The sequence below is a fragment of the Monodelphis domestica genome, chromosome 6 (assembly GCF_027887165.1).
Source record: "Monodelphis domestica isolate mMonDom1 chromosome 6, mMonDom1.pri, whole genome shotgun sequence".
NCBI lineage: Eukaryota > Metazoa > Chordata > Mammalia > Didelphimorphia > Didelphidae > Monodelphis > Monodelphis domestica.
This window is the reverse complement of record NC_077232.1, coordinates 269,524,329-269,547,575: the sequence shown is the minus strand read 5'-3', so window position 1 is coordinate 269,547,575 and position 23,247 is coordinate 269,524,329. Positions and strand designations below refer to the sequence as shown.

The following is a 23,247-nucleotide window of genomic DNA, read 5'->3' as shown; positions in this document are numbered from 1 at the left end:
TCTACCTTTCTACTTCCATATAGAGTAAGTTAAGTTTTAATCATAGTTATTCATCCACCTCCTCCATTGTATTTGACAATTATGTGCCTCTTAATGAGGCAGTTTACCCTTTCTATCCTTTTCTTTTCCCCATGTATTCCTTTTTCTCATATGCCCCTTTAAAAAAAAGTCCATATTATTTAGCTTCCTTCCTTCTTTATATGTATAATTCTTTGCTTTGGTTTAATAGTGATAAAGTTCTTAAGTACCTTAGGTACTTTAGGCCACCTGCATGCTTTAAGTGTCTTGCCTTTTTCAAGTACCATAGATATCTTAATTATTTCAATTATCATCATCAAAGGGATGAATATACTCAGTTCAACCATATCAAAATCTTAAGTTTCACTTTACCTTTTTATGGTTCTCTTGAGTGTCAAATTTGCTCATCAAATTTTCTTTTCAGCTATGTTTTTTTTTGGTCAGGATAGTCTGAAATTCCTCTATTTCATTAAATACCCATTTTTTTCCTTGGAGAATTATGCACTGTTTTGCTGGGTAAGTAATTCTAGGTTGTAGTTCCTTTGCCTTACAGAATATCATATTCGGTGCCTTCTGGACCTGTAGAGAATTGTGAGATTCTGTATAATCCTGATTGTGGTTCCTCAGTCTTTAAATTGTTTCCTTCTGGCAGATTCTAGTACTTTTTTCTTGGCTTGGATGTTCTGGAATTTTGCTATTTTAGTCTTAAAATCAATATTGTGTATTGTTTCCAAGGCAGATGAATGTTAAGGGCTAGGCAACTAGGGTTAAGTGACTTGCCCAGGGTCTCATAGCTAGTGTTTGAGACCAAATTTGAACCCAGGATCTCCCGGAATCTCTAGTTCTGGCTCTCTACCTACTGAGCCACTGAGCTGCCCCAGAATCAATTTTTTAATACTTCTTTATCCCAGCAATGATACTTTTTGTCAGTTAAAGAAGGCAGTGTGGAGAAGTTTGTTTCCCTGATTATAAAATGCACCTGTTCTAAGAAAGAATTCCTCTGTTTTTAAGTTTCACTTTGAAGGTACTCTTTTTTTTGTGCATAATTCTTTTTCACTGTTTCTGTAGCAGAACATCACTTTTACTTTTAATATGTGGTTTATATTTTATATTATAGTTATGCTTCAATCTTGATTGGGCCAGGCACTTCTATAGGGGCTAAGTAAAGAAATATTCTGCAAATGCATCCATTCTCCAAATTTTCCCTCCTAAGAGTATTCATTCATACAAAGAGTGATTGTTTTCTTGTAGATAAAGTAAATCCATTAGACTTTTTTAGGAGGGTAGGGGTGGGGAATGGATGTAGGCATAAGATAAACCAAAATAAAAATAGGTTAAAGGGCAGAATAGAGCTTCCAGCACATGAAATGGTTTGGGAAAACTAAACATCCATATTCAAATCTGTCATCTCTTTCCCCAACGTAATATAAATCCAATGAATAAAAGAATCTATGTACCTACACTCACCTTTGTCAAAATACCTAGACAAATGGCTAGTTTGGGTCTCATTGTTGGCTGTCTGCGTTAACATGGGACCCACTTCCAGGAATCAATTGCCCTTGCTCTGTCTTTTCAAATGATAACTTCCAATTCATGTTTCCTATTCATGCTTTTTTAACAGAGATTTGCAAGTTTCTGCAGTTTTATCATCAACCAATATGCTCCTTCAGAAATCACTTCAAATACAGAAGCATTTCTATCCTGATCTTTATGAATACCTCCTAATCATTGATAACAATAAAGAAAAAAATAAGATTTTCATTTTTTCTTCACACAATGAACTCCAAATGAATTAATATCATTAGCAAAAATAAAAACTTAAGAAGATAAAAGAACAGAACTTATCAGAAGTATGGTAGTTTTCTCTATTCTTTTAACTAGTCAAGAATTGAAGATGAAGTTATTGAGTTTGATTATATTATTTAAAAAATTAAATTAACAGACCAAATAAAGATAAAGAAAATCAAGAGCAGGAAAATATTCACAATACAACGAAGTTTCACCTCACTCTGTCTATAGCCAAATTTATCCTTGGAAATCCCTTAAATGACCCATAAGATGATACATTATATACATGTTAAACAACTGTAGCTGAAAAGGGGTTAGGGATCTCTAAGAAAACAGTTTGTATCATAGTAAAGTTGTTAAGGAAACATGAATGTAAATTTTATTTTTCAACATATCCAAGGAGTTATCAATCAAAAGAGGCCTCCAATAGCAGAAAAGAACAACCAAAAAAAATATATTAAAAAAAAAAAACTTAGCTGGTAGAAAAACTTATACTTATTGAGGGAGGAGGAGGTTGGTGGCAGGATTGGAAGAGGGGAGGAGACTTCTCATAAGGGCTTCATATACAAATTCTGATTATATTAGAATACCTATCTTTCTTTTTTCTGTTTCATCACAAGGCAAAAGGGGATATAAGCAAGTTATAGTCAATAGAGCAGAAGCCTTCTAGATGACCACAAATGGCCAACTGAGGCTGTTAGTCTACTAGCTCAGGATCAAAGGAATACATGGTCCAAAATTTGATTTTAGAATCATGCTCAATCAATAAGCTTACAATGTGAGTGAGCACCTGGGAAATGGAACCAACTAAGGTTTAGCTGACGGATGTCTCCTATCTTATGTTCACTCTAAAGGATAAGTGGTATGGTAATAGAGAAATCAAATGAACAGAAATTACCTATTATTAAATTTATTTTTCCTTCGCTTACATACAATTTACCTTTTAAGAATTGTTATTTTGGGGGACAGCTGGGTAGCTCAGTGGATTGAGAGACAGGCCTAGAGATGGGAGGCTCTAGGTTCAAATCTGGCCTCAGACAGTTCCCAGCTATGTGACCCTGGGCAAGTCACTTAACCCCCATTGCCTAGCCCTTACTACTCTTTTGCCTTGGAACCAATGCACAGTATTGATTCCAAGATGGAAGGTAAGGGTTTCAAAAAAAATTGTTATTTTGTTCTAGTAAGGAGCTGATATAATTGAACTCACAAATGAAATACAGAATGATGTGAATGCATTCTGTCAAAAATGTGACATATTCATGTACAGAGTATTGAAGATATCTATGAGAGCAATATCTAATCTCCTATAGAGAACTTAATTAAAATGTGTGAACAATTCACCAGCTTCAAAACCAAGTATTAAACATCTAAAAATGTGCAGACTCACTATAATAAAATATTAAAACAATTATGTGGTATTCTTTTTATGTAGCTAATGGGTTCTGTGCCCAATTCAGCACTTGGAATTCTGTACACATCTAGACTGCTGCTCTTAAAGTTTATACGTACAGTAACACATCAAAGGCCTTTTCATGTTGACAGAACCTGCAAAAGCTTGTGTTCCAGTGGCAAAGACAATAAGAAACCTCCATAGGATTGGAAAATGAAAAATGCCATCATTCTCCTCCTCTACCAGCAAACTGCTGCAACACTAACTTTTTTTAAAATGTCAAAATGAGCAAAGTTCATAAAATGTAATGTTGCTGGAGCTAAATACATAAATACATATGTTGGTGGCAACATAAAATATTTTCCAGAAGAAAATCTATTATCCCAGTAAGGTCCATACAATTGATCTTTTAATGATCATATATACATATATGATCTTAGGATCACTGGGGAAATATATTCTAATGATGTAATTGAAAAGAAACAAATCTTCAATAAAGATGTTTATAATGCTACTATATGTAATAGTGAACCCTTAAAGGAGTTATAAACAGACTGAAATACAATTATGTATTTGATGAACTTTTGCCTCGTGTCTGCTTACACCACAAGATACCTTTCCTCCATAGGTTTTTGTAAAACCGCTCTATTTTGTAAATGTTTTGTACTGAATTATTTGTGTATGTGCTGCTGAAGTACTGTTGTGGAGAACTGAGAAAATTAGGAATATGTATGTGTTTCTCTTCTTAAGCAAAAGGTATGTCACATGGGAAGCACTTAATATTTGAGTTATGCAACTGTAAAAAATAACATTAAAACTATACATTAATATGAAAAAGCTTATATTCAATTAAAAGTGAATAAAGATGAATCAGTAAAAGAATATACAACAGCAAACTGTAAGTAAAGAGTCCCCCACTGGTTTAGGAGTCATTTATCAGACTGTACATGGTTCTGTTACTTTCTAAAGTCCTTTTTGAGTCTCATTCTTTGCATCTTCTCAAGATGATCAAAGAGAACATACTGAATGTAAAGGGCATCATTTTTATCGAAACTAAAGCTTAGATAAACTTAATTTTAACTTAACAAAATTTTACTTTAAACAATCTATTTTAAAATGAGACACTATCCCTCATATTATATATACATATATACTAGATATGCTTGTGTATGTGTGCCTAGGCGCTCTACAACACACCTATCTAAAAGAACAATCAAGGCTCTGAAATGATTAGTGTTATTGATAAGCTGTTATAATTACAATGGTAACTGACAATTTATATCCCTTTAGAGTTTGCAGTTTTACTTCTATTATCTCATCTGAACACCACCAGAGAGCTGTCTTTTATCTCTGCTTGTGTTTTTTAAAATTAAATTTAAATGTGATTAAACTGAAAAGAATTTCAAAATGACAATGCTAAATCTACTCAAGTGCAAAAAAAAAAAAAAACTTGGAAAATTTATTAAGAAAATTCTAGTAAATCACCTGACAGGTTAAATAAAATTTGCTGGTAGAGAGGTGAATTACAGCACCCGGAAAGTCTAGCTGCAGAAACCAAAGAGAAGCTGGAAAATTACAACGATGTCACGTGTGACACTTTGAAACCCGAAAAATCTCGCACTGAAAAAGAGACAAGAGACACTAATAAGACACAAGTCCGGCAGAGAAGCAGGCAGTGTCGTGGCCCACCGCGAAATTACAAAGAAGCTACATCCTAGTCTCTTCCTAACCGCTTCGGCTCTGTTTCCAGAGAAGACCACCAGGAAGCTTTCCCTGGGCACATCACAGACCCCAGCCGCAGGGGTACCACTGACGCTTTCCCACTTAGCCTCGCTTTATTTGCGGCCCCAAATCTGTGGGCCCGAGAAAACGAGAAAGGAGCCACACCTGAAGCTAGATGAAATAAGGCCACTGAACTTGGTCCCCTGGGCACTGTGGGAGGGCAGAACTCTGTATCTCCCTAAGATAAGCACAAGGACAGAGGCGGGGAGGTCAGGTAGGGAAGCGAGGTAGGAAGGGAGAATGTGAGGGACGCAGGCAGGTACGCAGATAGGGAGTTCAGATGGTAGGGAGGCCGGCAGGGAGACAAGGAGGGAGGTAAGTAGTGTGGCCAAGTAGGGACGCTGGTACAGAGGTCAGGTTGGAAGGAAGGCAGGCCGGAAGGGAGGCCAAGTGCTGGCTAGGTAAGTAGACAGGTAAGGACGCAGATAAGGAGGCCTGATAGGGAGGTCGAGTTGGGAGACCCGTAGGGAGAGAGGCCAGGGAGGCAGAACGGTTGGGAGGTCAAGTGGTGACCAAGTAGGCACACAGGTAGGGAGGTTAAGTAGGCAGAGAAGCCAGTCGGAAGGTGGGGAGACAAAAGCGAAGGGTCCTGCCGCCCTCACCTGCACCCCAGGTGGGTCCGGCCCGACTCAGCTCACCCACTTACTTTGTCGCTGGTGCTCTCCGCTTCATGGTCGCCGCCAGCGCCGTCCCCTTCGCGGGCCGCTGCCGCCGCCCCGGGGCCGAGGTCGCCGCCCGCCCGGTGCCTCAGCTCCAACATCTTCCTCTCTCTCTCGCCCATGTCGCCGCCGCCCAGACACCTGGCCGCCCGCCCTGCCACCCGCCCTCCCGCCGCCGCTGCCGCTGCTGCTCCGGTCGCCGCCACCCACGAATCCCCGCGCCTAGAGCCCCCGCGCCATGGAGCCCGCTCCGCCGCAGCCCCGACCGGGGATGGAGCCGCGGAACCGCCGCCGCCGCCGCAGCCGCCGGGGTCACCCCCGAAACGGCATCAACGAGCGAGCGAGCGCGCGACACCGTAGACGCCCCCGGCCCTACGCGAATGACAGCCCCGCGCGCGGCCCGCGAGCGCCGAGAATCTGCGGGGAGCCGGGGCAGGCTAGGAGACGCGAGCCTCGCCGGTTGCCAGGTGCGCGTCTCCACGTAGAGGCCCAGGTCTGAGGGGGAAGAATGAGAGGGGAGGGGCGAGGAGGAGGAGGAGGAGGAGCAGGGCTAGGGGGAGGAGAGTCCTTCGCTTCGGGTGCCCGCGGCGCCCCGCTTGCACTCCCCGCCTCCACCCCCCCACCCACCCCCGCGGCGATTCGAGGCCTGTGGGTCCCGCCCCCTCTGCGGAACGTCACGCCCTAGGAGTCCACCCCACAAGCCTCGGAGCTGCACTGCAGTTCGGAGAACACCGCCCAGACCCGTCCGTCTGCGGAGACCCCTCCCACCGCGCTGCGACCCTTCTGATTTTCCCTGGGAAAATGGCAGAGGTTTGGGCTGGGGAAGGGGCCAAGGAAGAGGGAGTCTCTGATGCCCATCGCAGGCTGAGAGGGCAAGAGCTTTGGGGCGCCTTAGCAGGCCTTTGGTAAACACTGACTTGCAAAGACTTAAGGCAGCCGGCAGGCACTCCTAGGCATAGACCTCATCAGCACCCTCGACACATTGACATGATGGGCAGCCGAGTGCTGGATGTTCTTGTACAGAACTCGTCGAGCAGGAATGACTTGAAAGGATCTGTGCATTCTGACCCAGAGTCATGCCCTTGAACGTGGGAAGTGAAGAGGCTGCGCCTTGCTTCGTAGTCATGGTCCAATCATTCATTTGCACCGTGATAGTAGGGCCAAATTCATTTTGAGTGGAGAGGAGGGAAGAACTTGTTAATGATAAGAATAACAGGATGAGTCAAAGTATAGCTTATCAATCGTGATAGAATTGGGAGAACAGAGATCCTATTTGGCCCTGGGTATCTTAGTTAATCTCTTTAAGCTTCAGTTTGTAAAATGGAAATAAATAGTACTATATCAATACCTTATTTTGAAGAGCAACTGAATATAAATGTTTACATAATGTGTATAAGTATGCCTATGTATGTGTATATACATGTATGTGTATAATGTGCTTGCTCTACACAGCTGCAAAAGTGATAGACCTAAAACTCAGGTCTGACCATGTCTCTCCCCTGCTCAATAAACTCTAGTGGCTCCCTAGGATTTTGAGAATCAAATATAAATTTTTCATTTAATGCCCGTTAAAACTTGGTTTAGAAAATACCTTTAAAAACTTCTTTTTAACCTTAGTGTTTACTTCCTAGACACCATAGTACTCAATTTGTTGTTTTTCCACACAAAGAACTTTATCTTCTCAAGTACCTGAGGCATGACCAAAAAGTAAAAAATCCCAAAGTAATACTGGTAGGTAAGAAAGGAGGAGGTATCTGAACTGAGTTCCCCTTAAATGGAAATTTGAAGTTCATGGCAAAGAAGCAGAGGGTAGTTGTCAAATAAGAGTGTAAAAGCTGGTGAGATCTTACAGGATGATGAGGTTATCCCAATAATGAGTTTCCTGGGGCATGGTGGAGAAGTAAATCAGGCTCCACCCTCCAATCAGAGAGACAGAGGGTTGTTTGTCCTTTGTTTTGGAAGAAAACCAAGACTTGATAGGTGATGTCTGCTTGCTTGTGGATTGTATTTAAGTGAGGCAGAGTTGCACAAAGTCATCATCCTCACTCTCTTCCAGAGGCATTTAAGAACAGAATCAATACAAAAATCAGTATGACTGGAGATCGTCCAGAATGCAGTGAATGACCTTGATACCTTTGATGTCTGACCAAGCTTTACATAGTGCCTGTTTTAACCACCTTCATGGCCATTGAAACAAATTGTTCATGTCTACCCATTCCTTTGGGGGAAGTCTTCACATATTTGAGGTGGACATCCCCCTCACTCTGACAAATTTAAGGTCTAGCACCCTTAACCTGGGTTAGCTGTCAAGATGTAAAACCATCTGTGATATATGGCTATAGCTTCTTGGAGCCACAGTTGAGAGTTGGGTGAAAGGTGAATCCAAATCCACCAAAGGTGGGTGAGCAGCCCTGAAAAAGGTTCAGCAAGCTGTCACACCAGAGGTACTAATCATCCCTAAACACCCCATACATCCAGAGTAGTGATGAGGTGGAGTACCAAAACTGATGAGAACTTATAGGATAATGAAGTTATCCTAAAAATGAGTTTCTTGGGCATGGTGAAGTAAGTCAGAAAAATTCCAAAGCAGTGCAGCCAGGTGAGAAATAAGATCACTGTGATCCCTCATGTCAAATTGAAATCATATATCTAGTTCCTAATGCTAAGTAGGAAGTACTTTGGGGGGGGGGAAGGGGGAAGAGCTACTGGGGAGGATCAGACATGGTATAATATTGGAGGTGACCCTTGAAAGAAATGAAGGATACTAAGACATTGAGGTGGGAAAGAAATCTATTCTAGACCATGTACAGATACGTGGAACTTTGGGAAGCTGGCTTTCAAATCTCATTTCCTTTTGGACAGCAAGTAAAGCATGAACTGTTGGGTATGGGGCTGGAGGGTGACTACTAGACACCATAGATCTATGATCACATTGTGTCTGTCTTTTGTGTTTATTATTTCCTGATCTTAGGGGAATGAGGGTCTTGAGAAAGGAGTTCCTAGACAACCTGTGGATTTAAGGAAATCCGTTTGTTTCCATCAATTATCAAAAGTCCCACAGGCAACTAGAATCAGTAACACAGTAACATAGTAGCAGCAGCCACTAACTGCTATAGTAGTTGATGACAAAAGGAACATCTATAGATAGATGTGGAAAGAATCATCTGAGGATGTTGGTACCATTAGAAATTCTGAACTCTCATGATGGAGAGAATTATTGACTCTGTATTCTAGAATGGCAAAGATCCTTAAAGGCTAGTACCTAAAAGTCCCATACCTATATATACCTATATATATAAGAGAAAAGGTCTTATTGGGTCTGAAGTTGAGAGATACATTGGCTACAAGTGTTCTGTACATATGTGCCTCACTTGCACTTTATTATTAGTTTGAGCCCACTCTACTGAAGGACCTTATGTGTTTAGGGGGAAAGTATACCCTGAGTTGGGAGGAATTGTTTTATATCAACTGTTATTGCTATGCCATCCTAGAAAATGCACATTTCTAAAAACTATTGAAGACTTATGATGGGGACTGCTATCCACCTCCAGAGAAAGAACTGTTGGAGTCAGATGGATACAGATCACACCATACTATCTTCACATCGATATATTTATGGTTTTATCTTGGGGTTTTGTTTTTATATGAGTGTGCTCTTACAATAGTGACCAATATGGAAGTGTGTTTTGTATGATAAAAAAAAAAAACCTAGTGGATGTCAACTGGTTAGTTGATATTGGGGAGCACACTAAATAAGGTTTCATGAACTGAAGCCCCACACCCTCAGGGTTCCCCCTCAGAATCCAGAGAGGTGTAGTAGCCATCTGCCCTCTGGGGTCCCAACTCTATAAGTATAAGTTGGGACAGTGGTGCTAAAATGGAGTACCATATATACATACATTTATATCTCATAAACATACTGTCAGGAATTATGATATCATCATTTTCTTTATATATATATATATATATATATATATATATATATATATATATAAATGAGGAATTTGGGGCCTAAATGGGATAAACTCAAGGCAATAAATAGCAGAGTCAGTCAGGTACTCCAAACCAGCTTTTCTAACTCCAAATCCAATAAGTTTACCATAAATATATCTAGGATATAATTTGCCCCCAACCAGGCATGAACAATGTGTCCAATTAAGCCCATCTAATGGGAAAAGTAACCATAATTGTACAATTTCTCTTCTAAATGCTGTCATATGATGCTGAAAAGATGCTAATCTGAAATTTCAAGGTCATAACTGACTTGAAATTGACATATTATATAGGACAAACAGTAAAGCCTAGAAAGAAGAAATATTAGGCTCATGGTTGATAGTAAAATGATGAGTCAGTCATTTATTACTATGAAAGAAACCAACAAACAAGCAGAGATACTGAAAGGGCATGCTGAGCAAAGGTCAGGAAAAATCTGTCCATATCAATCAGAGCTATTAAAATCTGTTGTTAAGTTTGGGTTACCAAAGTTTTTATAAGGAGGTAGAGAAACTGGACAAAGTACAGAAAGAAGTAGCAATAATAAAGAAATCCTGAATAGATCTTATTACAGTTTATCCTGGGAAAAGAAAGCTTCATCTATAAAGCATTTTAAAAACAAATGTGACTGAAATGTTACATTATTTTAAAAATTAATTTTATTTGTATCTTTGGTTTTTACATCATATACATTTTAATATTTCCCATTTTATCCTTTCCCACCATATACATCTAGAGAGCTTTCCCTTATAGCAAAGAATAAAAAAAGAGGAAGAAAAAAGTTTGCCATTTTAATATATCCAAAAAGTGTCTGACATCATATATAGTCTTTCACACCCATAATTCCCAAATCGTGAAAAGAAGCTGAGGGATAACCCATCTCTGCATCTCTTCTTTGGAGTCAAGCATAATCATTACCATTTCCTTGGTCTCAACTTAGATTGCCTTTTTTTTCCTTTTCCATTGTTAAATTCAATGTGTATGTAGCCTTTATAATCTAGCCTTATTTCTCAGGACCAGGCAGTCTATGTCTGGTTATATTTCTCCCTGAGAATTGTAATAATTAAAATGGGTTTGACAAATATATGAAATTTTAAAAATTGTTGTGGTTGCCATTTATAAAAATTAAATCATGAGGCTGTTAGTAGCCTTAGTAACTTTATTACAGAAAGGTAGAGATAGTAAAGGGGGAAATGTAGGAAGGAGGTTCACACCCCTCTTCCTCATTATGCCACAGATTTATTTTTAAATTTAATTAATTAATTTAAAATATTTTTCCAAGGTTACATGATTTATATTCTTTCCAGTTCACATAGGATTCCTCCAGCTCATTATAACTTTGAGCACAATAGTATTCCATCACCAATAGATAACACAATTTGTTCAGCCATTCCCCAATTGAAGGGCATCCCCTCATTTTCCAATTTTTTGCAGCTCTAAATATTTTTGTACAAGTATTTTTCCTAATTATCTCTTTGGGGTACAAACCCAGCAGTGCTATGGCTGGATCAAAGGGCAGACAGTCTTTTAGTGCCTTTGGGCATAGTTCCAAATGGCCCTCCAAAATGGTTGGATCAATTCACAACTGCACCAGCAATGAATTAATGTCTCGACTTTGTCATATCCCCTCCAGCATCCATTACTTTCCTTTGCTATCATGTTAGCCAATCTACTATGTGTGAGGTGATAACACAGAGTTGTTTTGATTTGCATTTCTCTAATTATAAGAGATTTAAAACATTTTTTCATGTGTTTATTGATAGTTTTAATTTCTTTATCTGAAAATTGCCTATTCATGTCCTTTGCCCATTTATCAATTGGAGAATGATTGATTTTTTGTACAATTGATTTAGCTCTTTATAAATGTGAGTCATTAGACCTTTGTCAAAGGTTTTTGTTATGAATATTGTTCCCCAATTTGTTGCTTCCCTTCTAACTGCAGTTGCATTGGTTTTGTTTATACAAAACCTTTTAATTTAATGTAATCAAAAATATTTATTTTACATTTTGTAATTTTTTCTGACTCTTGCTTGGTCTTAAAATCTCTCCTTTCCCAAAGATCTGACAAGTATACTATTCTGTGTTCACTAAATTTACTTAGAGTTTTCTTCTTTATATTCAAGTCATTCACCCATTCTGAGTTTATCTTGGTGTAGGTTGTGAGATGTTGATCTAGACCTAATCTCTCCCATACTGTTTTCCAATTTTCCCCACAGTTTTTGTCAAATAGTGGATTTATGTCCCCAAAGCTGGGATCTTTGGGTTTATCATAGACTGTCTTGCTGAGGTCACTTACCTGAAATGTATTCCACTGATTCTCCCTTCTGTATCTTAGCCAGTACCATATTGTTTTGATGACCACTGCTTTATAGTACAGTTTAAGATCTGGTATTGCTAGGCCACATACATATTTTTTTCATTATTTCTCTTGATATTCTTGATCTTTTGTTCTTCCAAATGAACTTTGTTATAGTTTTTTCTAATTCAATAAAAAAGGTTTTTGGTAGTTTGATAGGTATGGCACTAAATAAGTAAATTAATTTGAGTAGGATGGTCATTTTTATTATGTTAGTTCATCCTACCCTTGAGCAATTATTGTTTTTCCAATTGTTTAGATCTAGTTTTAGTTGCGTGGAAAGTGTTTTGTAGTTGTGTTCATATAATTTCTGTATTTGTATTGGCAGATAGATTCCTAAGTATTTTATATTGTCTATGATGATTTAAAATGGAATTTCTCTTTCTAATTCTTGCTGCTGAGATGTTTTGGAAATATATAGAAATGCTAATGACTTATGTGGGTTTATTTTGTATCCTGCAACTTTGCTAAAATTGTTGATTATTTCTACTAGCTTTTTAGTTGATTTTCTAGGATTCTTTAAGAAGTAGACCATCATCTGATCTGCAAAGAGTGATAGCTTGGTCTCCTCACTGCCAATTTTAATACCTTTAATTTCTTTTTCTTCCCTAATTGCTACTGCTAGTGTTTCTAGAACTATGTTAAATAATAGAGGTAATAATGGGCATCCTTGTTTCACTCCTGATCTTCTTGGGAAGGTTTCCAGTTTATCTCCATTACAGATGATAATTGATGATGGTTTTAGATATATACTGTTTATTATTTTTAGGAAAGATCTTTCTATTCCTATGTTTTCTAGTGTTTTCAATAGGAATGGGTGTTGTATTTTATCAAAGCTTTTTCTGCATCTATTGAGATAATGAAATAGAGAAATAGTAAGCTGAGGGAGATTGTTTCTTCTTGCAATGACTGCTGTCCTCTGGCTTTGACTAGAGAGAGCTGCTAAAGGAACCTGAAACTGCTTATTTGTAATGGAGGTAGGAATGAGAAATACTGAGGGATGATGGTACAGGGATGCTGCTACAGGGGACTGCTGTCACACAGAGATGCTGGTACACAGGGGATAACTCTGGGGAATGCTTTGGGGTTCTGCCTATTGATCCCTATTGATGGCAGATGGATCAGTCTCTTAATCTCCTCCCCTGTTCACTCCCTCCCTTTTCCAACCCTCTCTTTCCTGCCTCCCTCTCCTCCCAGTTCTTCTTGAAGCCTTTGGCTTCTTCCCTCTCCCCTGAGTGAACTATGAAGATACTCTTTTCCTTTTTCAAGTCAAGGGGTTTATTGCGATAACAGGATGGGAAACTGAGGTTAGAGGGATGAGGATGTCCCTAATCTAAAATGAGAGAGAATTGAGGGTTTGAGAAAGTAGTCCTGTCAAAACTGTAACAGAAAGTCAGTTAGAGAGATGGTTTTTAAACAGCTGTTTAAAAACCTTTCTTCTTCACAAAATAAGCAAGGTCTCTCAGCTTAACTGCAGAGAGAAACAAAGTTCAAAATCTCTCCTTCAGCTTGGCTTTCCACCAATTCTTGGTCAGTCAAAATCTCAGAATGAACAGAGGTTTCTCCCTTGGTCAGAGAGCTCCCCAAAACCAAGTCAGTCCCACAAGGGTCTTTCAGTCAGCCTCAACCTCTAGAGAGAGTGACTCCAAGTACCCTCCCCCTGGTCAGCTCAACAGCCAACTCCTGGGAACATTCCATTTGGGACCTTCCTCTTGATTGACAGGCAGGTCCCCAGCCTTGGTTCTTGCATCTTGGCTTACAAGTCCTCTCTCTCTCCATGCCTCTACCACAATCCCCCATTTTATTAGATAAAAAATGCAACTTGCATTTTTCAATGATACTTACCTTAATAATTTCATCTATCTATTTTAAATCTTTGCTATCTGAAATATAGTCTTACCCCTCACCCCCAAATATAAAATCCTAATCTCATTTTAGTTGTTCTATCTTTCTAAATGCTAAGCTAAGAATGGGTCATAGGAAAATGGTTTAGGTAGGGGAATTACATGAACATAGTTTTCCATAACATAACAAGTAATTTCCAAATCATCAAAAATTTCACTAACATATTAAACATGTAAATGACTTATCCTAATGTCTATATAGTCACTATGAAAAATTTCTAACACAAACAAATGCTAATCTACAATCATAATACAATCTAACTACTATACTTCAAAACTTCCATGTCTCTACTACCTTGAGCCTTAAACAAATTCAGTAGGCTATCACTATGGTTAGTAGTTAGACTATTAATGAACTTACTCTAAAAAAGTTAGCTTGTTAGTCAATTAGTAATTTAGTACAGATTTACATATGTACATCATTCTAATTTTCTGTGCAAACTCATGCAGAAAAGAAAAATCTTATCTGTTTGAATTTCCCACAGAAATTTCACGTCAGTGTGTTCATGTAACTATGCCTGTTGTATACTTACCCAATCCATGGAATATCTTACTTTGCTATGTAGGATGTGCCTGTAAATATATATGTGATGTTCATGTATATGATGAATCCTTACACATCCTCACGATCCAGAGTTCCAAAAAACAAAGTTCCAAAGTCCTTCCATGTCTAGTCATGTTGCTTGTAGAAAATCTCTTCCATCCTCTCTGGTCAACACTTCACTCTTCTGTCTTCTGTTACTTTATTGAAGGCTTGTATTCCTCAAATCAGGATTCACTGCAACAATCAGGAACCTGGGAACACATGAACAAACCATGATATGTGTGCAAGTTAGTTTTTTATGTATGTGTGCAAGTAAGAGTGAAAAGTTACTTTTGCGTGTGTGATTTGGAAATCACTTTAAAAGACTGATATATATTAATTTAAGGTCGCCAAGGAATTCAGCTATGTAATTCCTAAATGAAAACTCAAGTCAGCTGTCAACCTTTTTATGGTGTTTTAATTACAAACAGGAGGAAGAAAAGTATTAGAGGGAGAGAGAGAGGGGGAAAAGGGAGAGAAGGAAATAGGGCTTAAATACCCACTCTGCTTAGGCTGAGCCAAAGGCCCAAGGCCCTGGATAGCTGAGGCAAAGAAAAGAGATCAGTCCCTATCACTCACATGACCAAAATGGAGGAACAGTCTGTGGGCTCCTCTACTCCAAGCACCAGGCTCCAACCCTTTTTCTGTCCACACAGGAAGTCCCCAGAACTCCTGAGCTGTCCTCTACCTCACTTCCTGTCTCTCACATGTGCCAATGGTGGCTCTAGCTTGACCTAGGACTGCCCAGAGGTCTGTCCTTTTTGCACATGTCTGTTGAAGGCCATATACTCAAATAATTAAATCTTGAGTTTTGCTGCAGCCCTTCCTAATCTTGTTACCCTGAGTAGGGTAGAGATTGTAGTTTCCAAGATCTGATTCTGTTATTCCAAGTATCTCTATTGTTATTGATCAGGAAATAGCTAAATCCCATCTTCTAAAGAATGGTCTGAATAGGGTTGAGTAGTTTTGAAATTCAAAATTCCCCCCTGAGGCCCAAGGAAGACTAATCTCTCTGATGGGTCTTGTAAACATGCCAGATATGAAATTACAATAGTTACAGATAAGGAAAAAATAGGAGAGATATATATAGAGAGACAGCAAAACCAATGTTTTGCTGGGCACATTGACAAAAGCCAATTAGGGGGCAGTCCCCTTTGGCAGAAGAGTGTACATTCAAAATAAATTCAATCAACCTTCAGTTCAAGCAACCACACCCCAAGGTTCATTCTTTTTTTTTTTTTTAATATATTTTATTTGATCATTTCCAAGCATTATTCGTTAAAGACATAGATCATTTTCTTTTCCTCCCCCCCCCACCCCCCATAGCCGACGCGTAAGTCCACTGGGCATTAGATGTTTTCTTGATTTGAACCCATTGCTTTGTTGATAGTATTTGCATTAGAGTGTTCATTTAGAGTCTATCCTCTGTCATGTCCCCTCAACCTCTGTATTCAGGCAGTTGCTTTTTCTCGGTGTTTCCACTCCCATAGTTTATCCTTTGCTTATGAATGGTGTTTTTTTCTCCTGGGTCCCTGCAAGTTGTTCAGGGACATTACACCACCACCAATGGAGAAGTCCATTACGTTCGATGATACCACAGTGTGTTTGTCTCTGTGTACAATGTTCTCCTGGTTCTGCTCCTCTCGCTCTGCATCACTTCCTGGAGGTTGTTCCAGTCTCCATGGAACTTCTCCACTTTATTATTCCTTTTAGCACAATAGTACTCCATCACCAACATATACCACAGTTTGTTCAGCCATTCCCCAATTGATGGGCATCCCCTCATTTTCCAGTTTTGGGCCACCACAAAGAGCGCAGCTATGAATATTTTTGTACAAGTCTTTGTGTCCATTATCTCTTTGGGGTACAGACCCAGCAGTACTATGGCTGGGTCAAAGGGTAGATATTCTTTTAGCACCCTTTGGGCATAGTTCCAAATTGCCCTCCAGAATGGTTGGATCAGTTCACAGCTCCACCAGCAATGAATTAATGTCCCTATTTTGCCACATCCCCTCCAGCATTCATTACTTTCCTTTGCTGTTATGTTAGCCAATCTGCTAGGTGTGAGGTGATACCTCAGAGTTGTTTTGATTTGCATCTCTCTGATTATAAGAGATGTAGAACACTTCTTCATGTGCTTGTTAATAGTTTTGATTTCTTTATCTGAGAACCCAAGGTTCATTCTTGATCTTGATGTAATGTAGGTTTTCTGGCATCTTTCTGCAACAGTTCATTCTCTGGATTTAGGAGTTAGCAAGCTTCTTCCTTGAAGATCTTTCTCAAACAAACAATCAAAAAAAACTTTTCAAAATCTTGGATTTTTATTAAAATACAATCCCCCCTGAAGTGGGTGTTAAAAAAATCCAGTTCAGCTCAGGATGCATTGTTGAGTTATGGGGGTGTATGAGTCAGTTATTAAAAGAATTTAAAAACAATAAAAACAAAACAAATCAACAAAAAACAAAAATATATAAAGGGAAAAATATGGAAGAAAGTTAAACTTTTGTGGAGAAAGGGAAGAAAAAAAATTCAAAATCAGAATCAAAATACCAAAATCTATGTATAAAGTGTTGAGTAAACAAGAATAACTTCATAACGGGCCCTTGTAAAGGTACAATTTAAAGTAATTTCTATCCCACAAGTCTGTAGGACAGAATGCAGTAATATTTCACTTACTCGTTGGCAGCCATGACTACAGGAAGTTGTCATATTACAAGAAGGAAAGGAACTAGAATTCCATTTTGATAGGGAAGAGTCATTCCCTGGTCTGACTTTTTTCATTCTCAAGGATATAGGGAGCCAGCACGATAGTCAAATTTTTATACTTGTATAAAGAGTGTAGATACAAGGAAGTCCTACGACTTAACATATGTCAAGTGTCACAACCTTGAGTCCACATTAGTATTTCCTGTGTGCTCTTTTGGCCCTATTCAGGTTAAGTCTGTGCTCCTTGTTTTTATCCCATTTTCTGGAATCAGACACAAACATTAATCATAGTCCCATAACATTTTATCAATAAATGGCAGGTTCCCACAGTCTAAAGCTGTTTGAGTATGTATATTTAAACTTATATTACTGCAGATAGAGAGAAAAAAAATTTAATTGTATGTACCTTTTGTACAAGAAATGAGGAAAGGGGGAAAAATTCAAATATTCAAAAGAAAAGCAATAATAAAAAAAATAAGGGAAAGAGAAGAAAAAAATCAGGAATTCAATGTGTTTTTGAAAAAACAGCATCCACTTATCTGTACGGTCTGCACATTCCTTCATTGCCGTAAGGATGGCCTCTCTACAACGGTATAGTTGTAGATAATCCTCAGGGTTGTTATAGTCCCATTTGGGATCCTGAGATGACCAATGTGTTGCATTACATCCCCGGGTTTTGTTGACATGAGCAATTATTTTATTTTTCTCAAGTTCAGTTAAAAAAGCCTGTAGCAAGTTCTCAACGTCCTTGTAAGATGGATTATACTGAAAAAATATGTCTCCCATCTTTTTTGTTACTAGAAAGGGATCTTGTTCATATGTGTAAATTCATTTATTTCTTGGGGAGTAAATGGTATCCTGTGTCTTAAAGTCACCACATCTCCATTCCATCCTAGTTCAGGTACTTCTCTTAGAGGAAACAGGCTTCTAGTTGAATTTTGTACCTGTGGGTCAGTTTGACAAGGACAGGTTTCTCTAGGAGGACGAGATTTCCTTTTCACTGGAATTTGGTTTTCTGTAGGAGAGGGAACATGAGAAACTGGTATTGTAGGGGAAGGGTTTTGGGGATTAAATTCAGTCAAAATTTGCACTACACGAGAGAAGCAGTCTATTAACTGAGCTATAGGGAAGGTGTTTTCCATCTCTATTTCAGGGAAGGAAATTTCCTCATTCAAAGGTTCAGAAACAGGTCTGTTTCTGGTAGAGTGGGTGTTTGCCAATTGATCCTGTAAGAAACATTTTAGATCTTCTAATTGGGCTTGCTTTTTATCCTCAATTTTTTTTATTTTAGCATCTCTAAATACAGTATTGAGGAGTACAAAAATGACATTACATATTAATATAAAAAATTGGAGGTATCCTACATTCCTCAATGCCCCTAATTCTTCAACTGTCATATAAATGTCAAAGAATGTAGTATTCATTTTTGTATATATATTTTGTAATTATTTTTCTTACAGTCTTCACAAAACATGTGGGGAGCAGGACAAAGCAAAAACTTTCCACAGGGTTTTGTTTTTGTTTTTGTTTTTTTTTTTTTACTCCTAATCTAGGCAGTTGTTCCTTAAGGGAAAGGATATTTAGAAACAGCTCTCCCAGCCAGGACTTTAGGGTCCTGTTGCTAAGATTTAAAACAGCTGTTTTCTATCTAACTATCAGAGTCACACAGCTGGGAAGTATCTGAGGTCCGATTTGAACCTAGGACCTTCTGTCTCTAGGCCTGGCTCTCAATCCACTGAGCCCCCCAGCTGCCCCTTAAGATTAAAGGGAAGAAAAAGAAAAACTGCTGATTACAATTTAACTTAAGGAGAAAAGAGAAGAGAGAAGTTTTTTATACTCACTTGTTCTAGCAGCTGTGTCTTTAAGCCAAGTTAGCTGTTAAAAAGGACTGAGTGGTGAGAAAGTAGAGTAAAAAGGCAAGAAAATTCAGAAAGTTTATTGAGGGAATTTGTTAGACTTCTGTGGTCAGCCACACTGAAATCTTCATGCATGCAGAATTTATCAATATTCTTTTTCATATCTATAAGTATGAATTACAAGTGATTTCCTTCACGGATGGGGGTAAGATTTTTGCATTTGTTTCTCTTAGTGCTTGTAATGTAGGTCAACTTGTGTTTTTCTTCATGCATGGGGGGTAAGCGTTATGTATAGGTTTTTAAGACTTTAGTAAGAATTTTTATTTCAATTTTTTTTTCTTCCTCAAGGTGGTTTATCATATGGTTACTGTATGTAGTTTTTGCATGGTTACTGTATGTAGTTTTTGGAGATAGTTCTTTTTGTTTTGTTACTATGTCAGGCAGAGACTATTTTATATTTTACATTGATTCTTTGTGACTGCTGCTCTTTCAAATGCAAGTTTTCCTTATGTATTACTGTGTTACTGGCTGCATATCTTCAGGGACTGTACTATCCTTTCCTTATTTTAACTTGTGCAGGGCTCTCTCTACTGTATTCTGGTGTCTAATATTCTCCAGTGCTTTCAGTAGGCTTTCATTCACAAGGTTAATTATTGAGTTTTTCTTCCTGGGCTATTCATGTTGCTCTTCATGACTAGGACTTTTTTTTCTCTTATGTCATCTATGAGGTTACTGAAACTCTGAAGTAACATCTTCATGGTACCTCGTCTCTCTCTTCCTTCCCCCAGTAGAGACTATTTTAGGGGTGAAGGTTGAAAGATATGGATAACCTTTTTCAGTTCTCATCTACAACTTGCTGTTAAAAGTCATGTTATAACAGATTCAACCAATGTGAATCCATGCTTCTCTAGCATTCTAGATGTTTGTGTCTGTCCTAGTTATGAATTTGGAATATTGCTACAAGTTTAGGAGTGTTCAAGATGTTGAATTACTGGTTCTTCTCTTGTTGAATTAACTTATTCTCTATGTTACCTGTAAAGATTAAAATTTGGGGAAACTGGGGCAGATAGAAATTAGTTTCTCTCTGCAAGGAGTATTATATTTTTAGAGGTTTATTAAAGGTTGAGAATTTAAGAAAATACAAGTAAGAAAGGCACGTGCTAGGTGGGCCGAGAGGCCCAATTCAATTTCACTCACATCATGAGAGACGTGTCTGCTCTGAAAAGGAAGTAGCAAAGAGGCCCTCAGTAGGCGGAGAACTCCTTTAAATAATAATTTGCTCTAGGGCCAGGTGAGAATTCAATGAGATTACAAAGCATTCTGGGGAGGTAGAATAAGGACTTCTGGGGATTGAAGTCCTGGATTCAAGTCTCCATTTTTACATTTCTTCATGTGATCATTTTTGGAAAAAAGAAATTTTTCCCCAAAAGGATCATGAAAACCTAATCAACTTAAGGATTACTATAATTTGAGGATAAGAGAAAAAAAAAGGAATAAAACCAATAATTGCTGAACGCATTGACAAAAAGCCAGTTGGGGGCAGTCCCCTTTGGCATGAAAGTATACAAATAAATGTTCAATCAACTACATCCAAAGTTCAATTTGGATTTTTTTTTTTTTTTGTGCAGCTTGTTATCTGGAGGCATCTTCATGGTGTCTTCTCCAACAGTTCAGTTTCTGGATTCAGAGAGGTATCATCTTTCTTTACTTAAAATTCTTCTCAAAAGGAATTTAAACTTTGCAATTTAAATAATGATTTTTTTTTTTACATTTCCTGGTGTTATGGGTGATTGAAAAATACAGGATCACTTAGGGATGCATGGCTGAGGTATGAGGTATATGAATCAATTGGCAAGAGAAATTAAAAAGACATCAGAAAAATCCAAATAAAAAAGAAAATTTCTGGATGAAAATATAGACTATCAAAGTCTTATGTGTAAAACTTCCAAGTAAAAGAAAAATAAATCAATAACAGGTCCTTGAATCAGGGCCCAATTAAAATGATTGAAGCAATGATGCATTTACCCAGTCAATAGCCAGGACTACAGAAAGTTACCACACTATGAAAGACAGAAAAAAGGGACCAGATTATAGGAGCCAAGGTTTGGGGACACTCTTTGTGAAAATACTCACAGACAAGTATCCCCCAAACCTCATTCACATAACGCTTAGGAGTAGTATGATGCCCTATGGAACTACAACTAATCTTGGTTTCAATGTTACAGCATGAATGGTACTTATCCTATGTTTGAAGTTAGAGAATAGAAATGAAATTTTGTATCTATGTTCCATCCTCCATATCTCACATGTTTCTTGATATTATCCTTCCCATTCAGAATCTGTATCTGCATAAGCCATGCAATTCAACTTATCTATAAAATCATCTTCATTATCAACCCCTAAGCTTGCATAAATTTCTTTCAATGGTATGCAGTTTGTTCTGTGCCCAAAGAATACTTCCTCCTTAGTGTCTTGGTAAGAGTTTGTTTGCACTGGTTCTAGGTATTCTTCTTTTCACTTGCATCCCACACATCCCCTTCTTTGTCTACCTCTTCATAAAGCTTATAAAACGGATAAGGCATTTGTTCTACATAATCTCCATCCATTATTATTACATCTGGTAATCCTTCAGATTCAGTGTCTGGATCTGAATCACTGAATCCAATCACTATGTTATTTGGATTTTACTCAATGCCCTGTAAACTTTTGTCAGATGTTGGTAACTCTGGCTTTGTAGTTTGATCTAAGCCTTTGTCACCAGTTTCTGTGCTTCTAAAATCAGTTTCTGTATGTGTCTCACTATTAAGCTTTTGATTTACATTTTGAATTGGTAAACTTGATGGTATGGGGTTAGCTTCTTCTTCTAGATCTTGTACACTGTTAATAATCATAGATTCTACTCTACCAGTAGTCTGAGGTTTGTGTTTAACTCCATTCTTACTTGACTATGTAGAGATAGGAATCTTTCCCTCTGTTTTATTACTGTCTTCTGGGAACAAGGTTTGTACTTCTGCATTGTCCCCTGCACCATCAGTAATAGGATTTGTGTCTTCATGTTGCCCCCCACAACAACATGTATCTGTTTCTGGTTTAATAGCCAAGATGTTCATAACTACTGACTCATTATCAATGTCTTTGCTACCCTCTTCCAGGTGCATATGTAACCCAGTTAATTCTTCTTGATTTGATTCATTCCCAATGAAATCTTCAATGGAATATGAAACTAAACCATGGCAATTGCTCTGGCTAGATACCCTTGTGCCCCATAGTTCGTTGGCACTAACTGAATCCTTGGTTGTTACTAAGCCTACCATTCCATCCCCAGATTCAAATTTAACTGATATGTCATCTCCACTACTTTAAATATGATAATGTTTGTGTCCAAAAGTAATGTCAGCTCCATTTTCAGTTAGTTTTCCCTTATCTATAACACTCACTGCTGGATGGAAGGTACTAGCTTCTGGATTCAAACTAGATGTATTTACGAAGGGTACTTCTGACATAAAGCTCTTGGGAGAAATAGCTAAGCTTGGTGGGACTTTATCTCTGAATGTTTTTAGAGCCTTGTCATCTTTATCAACAGTAACCTTTAGGGAATTGAAATTATGTGTCTTTGCACCAGTCACAAACTTTTTCTTGAGTCTTGTGACTCTTCCTTTTTCTTTTGCATAATTCAATCGCATTATCCACTCTACACTGGAAAAAGTTCTCTAGGAATGATTTTATTTCCTTTATAGACTTTTTCTGTGTGGTTACTATACAGGTCTTATCAAAGTCTCTCATCTCATTTGCAATTTGAGATGTTATTTCATTTATTTATGCCTTATTTTCTTTAATCTGGCTCTGCCTTTCTCTTGCTTTATTGCAATGACTCGAATTCACATAATCACTGTCTTGCACCAATTTTATACTATTTCCCAACTTATTTCTATTATTTTTATCTGCAGCCTCATTATTAATATTTCTTCTACCTCCAAGTGTCATACTAGGGGCCTGGCATCATAATTCCCTTCTAACCATCTCTGAATATTTAGGCTTAGCTGCAGTTTCTATTGCCTTTTGCATTCCCTCAAGTCTGGAACTTGCTGTGAGGACTTTAACTTGAAGTGTTAACAGCAAGTGGATTTCTTGTACCTAGTTTCTGCATTATGTTTGTCTCTGTTAGTACTCTTATGTTTCTTCTTCAAAAAACAGTTTCTAGTCCAATGCCCT

General features: G+C 38.2%; 1 protein-coding gene across 1 annotated transcript in view; it reads right to left on the bottom strand.

The window, feature by feature from the left end:
* Positions 1-5,806, bottom strand: part of CDS1 (CDP-diacylglycerol synthase 1) — a 78,302-nt gene extending 72,496 nt beyond the window's left edge. The window contains exon 1 of the mRNA XM_001364683.5: positions 5,625-5,806. Coding sequence (XP_001364720.2) covers positions 5,625-5,759 — 135 coding nt within the window. The 5' untranslated portion in view covers positions 5,760-5,806. The remainder of the gene's footprint in view (positions 1-5,624) is intronic.
* Positions 5,807-23,247: the final 17,441 nt, after the last annotated feature.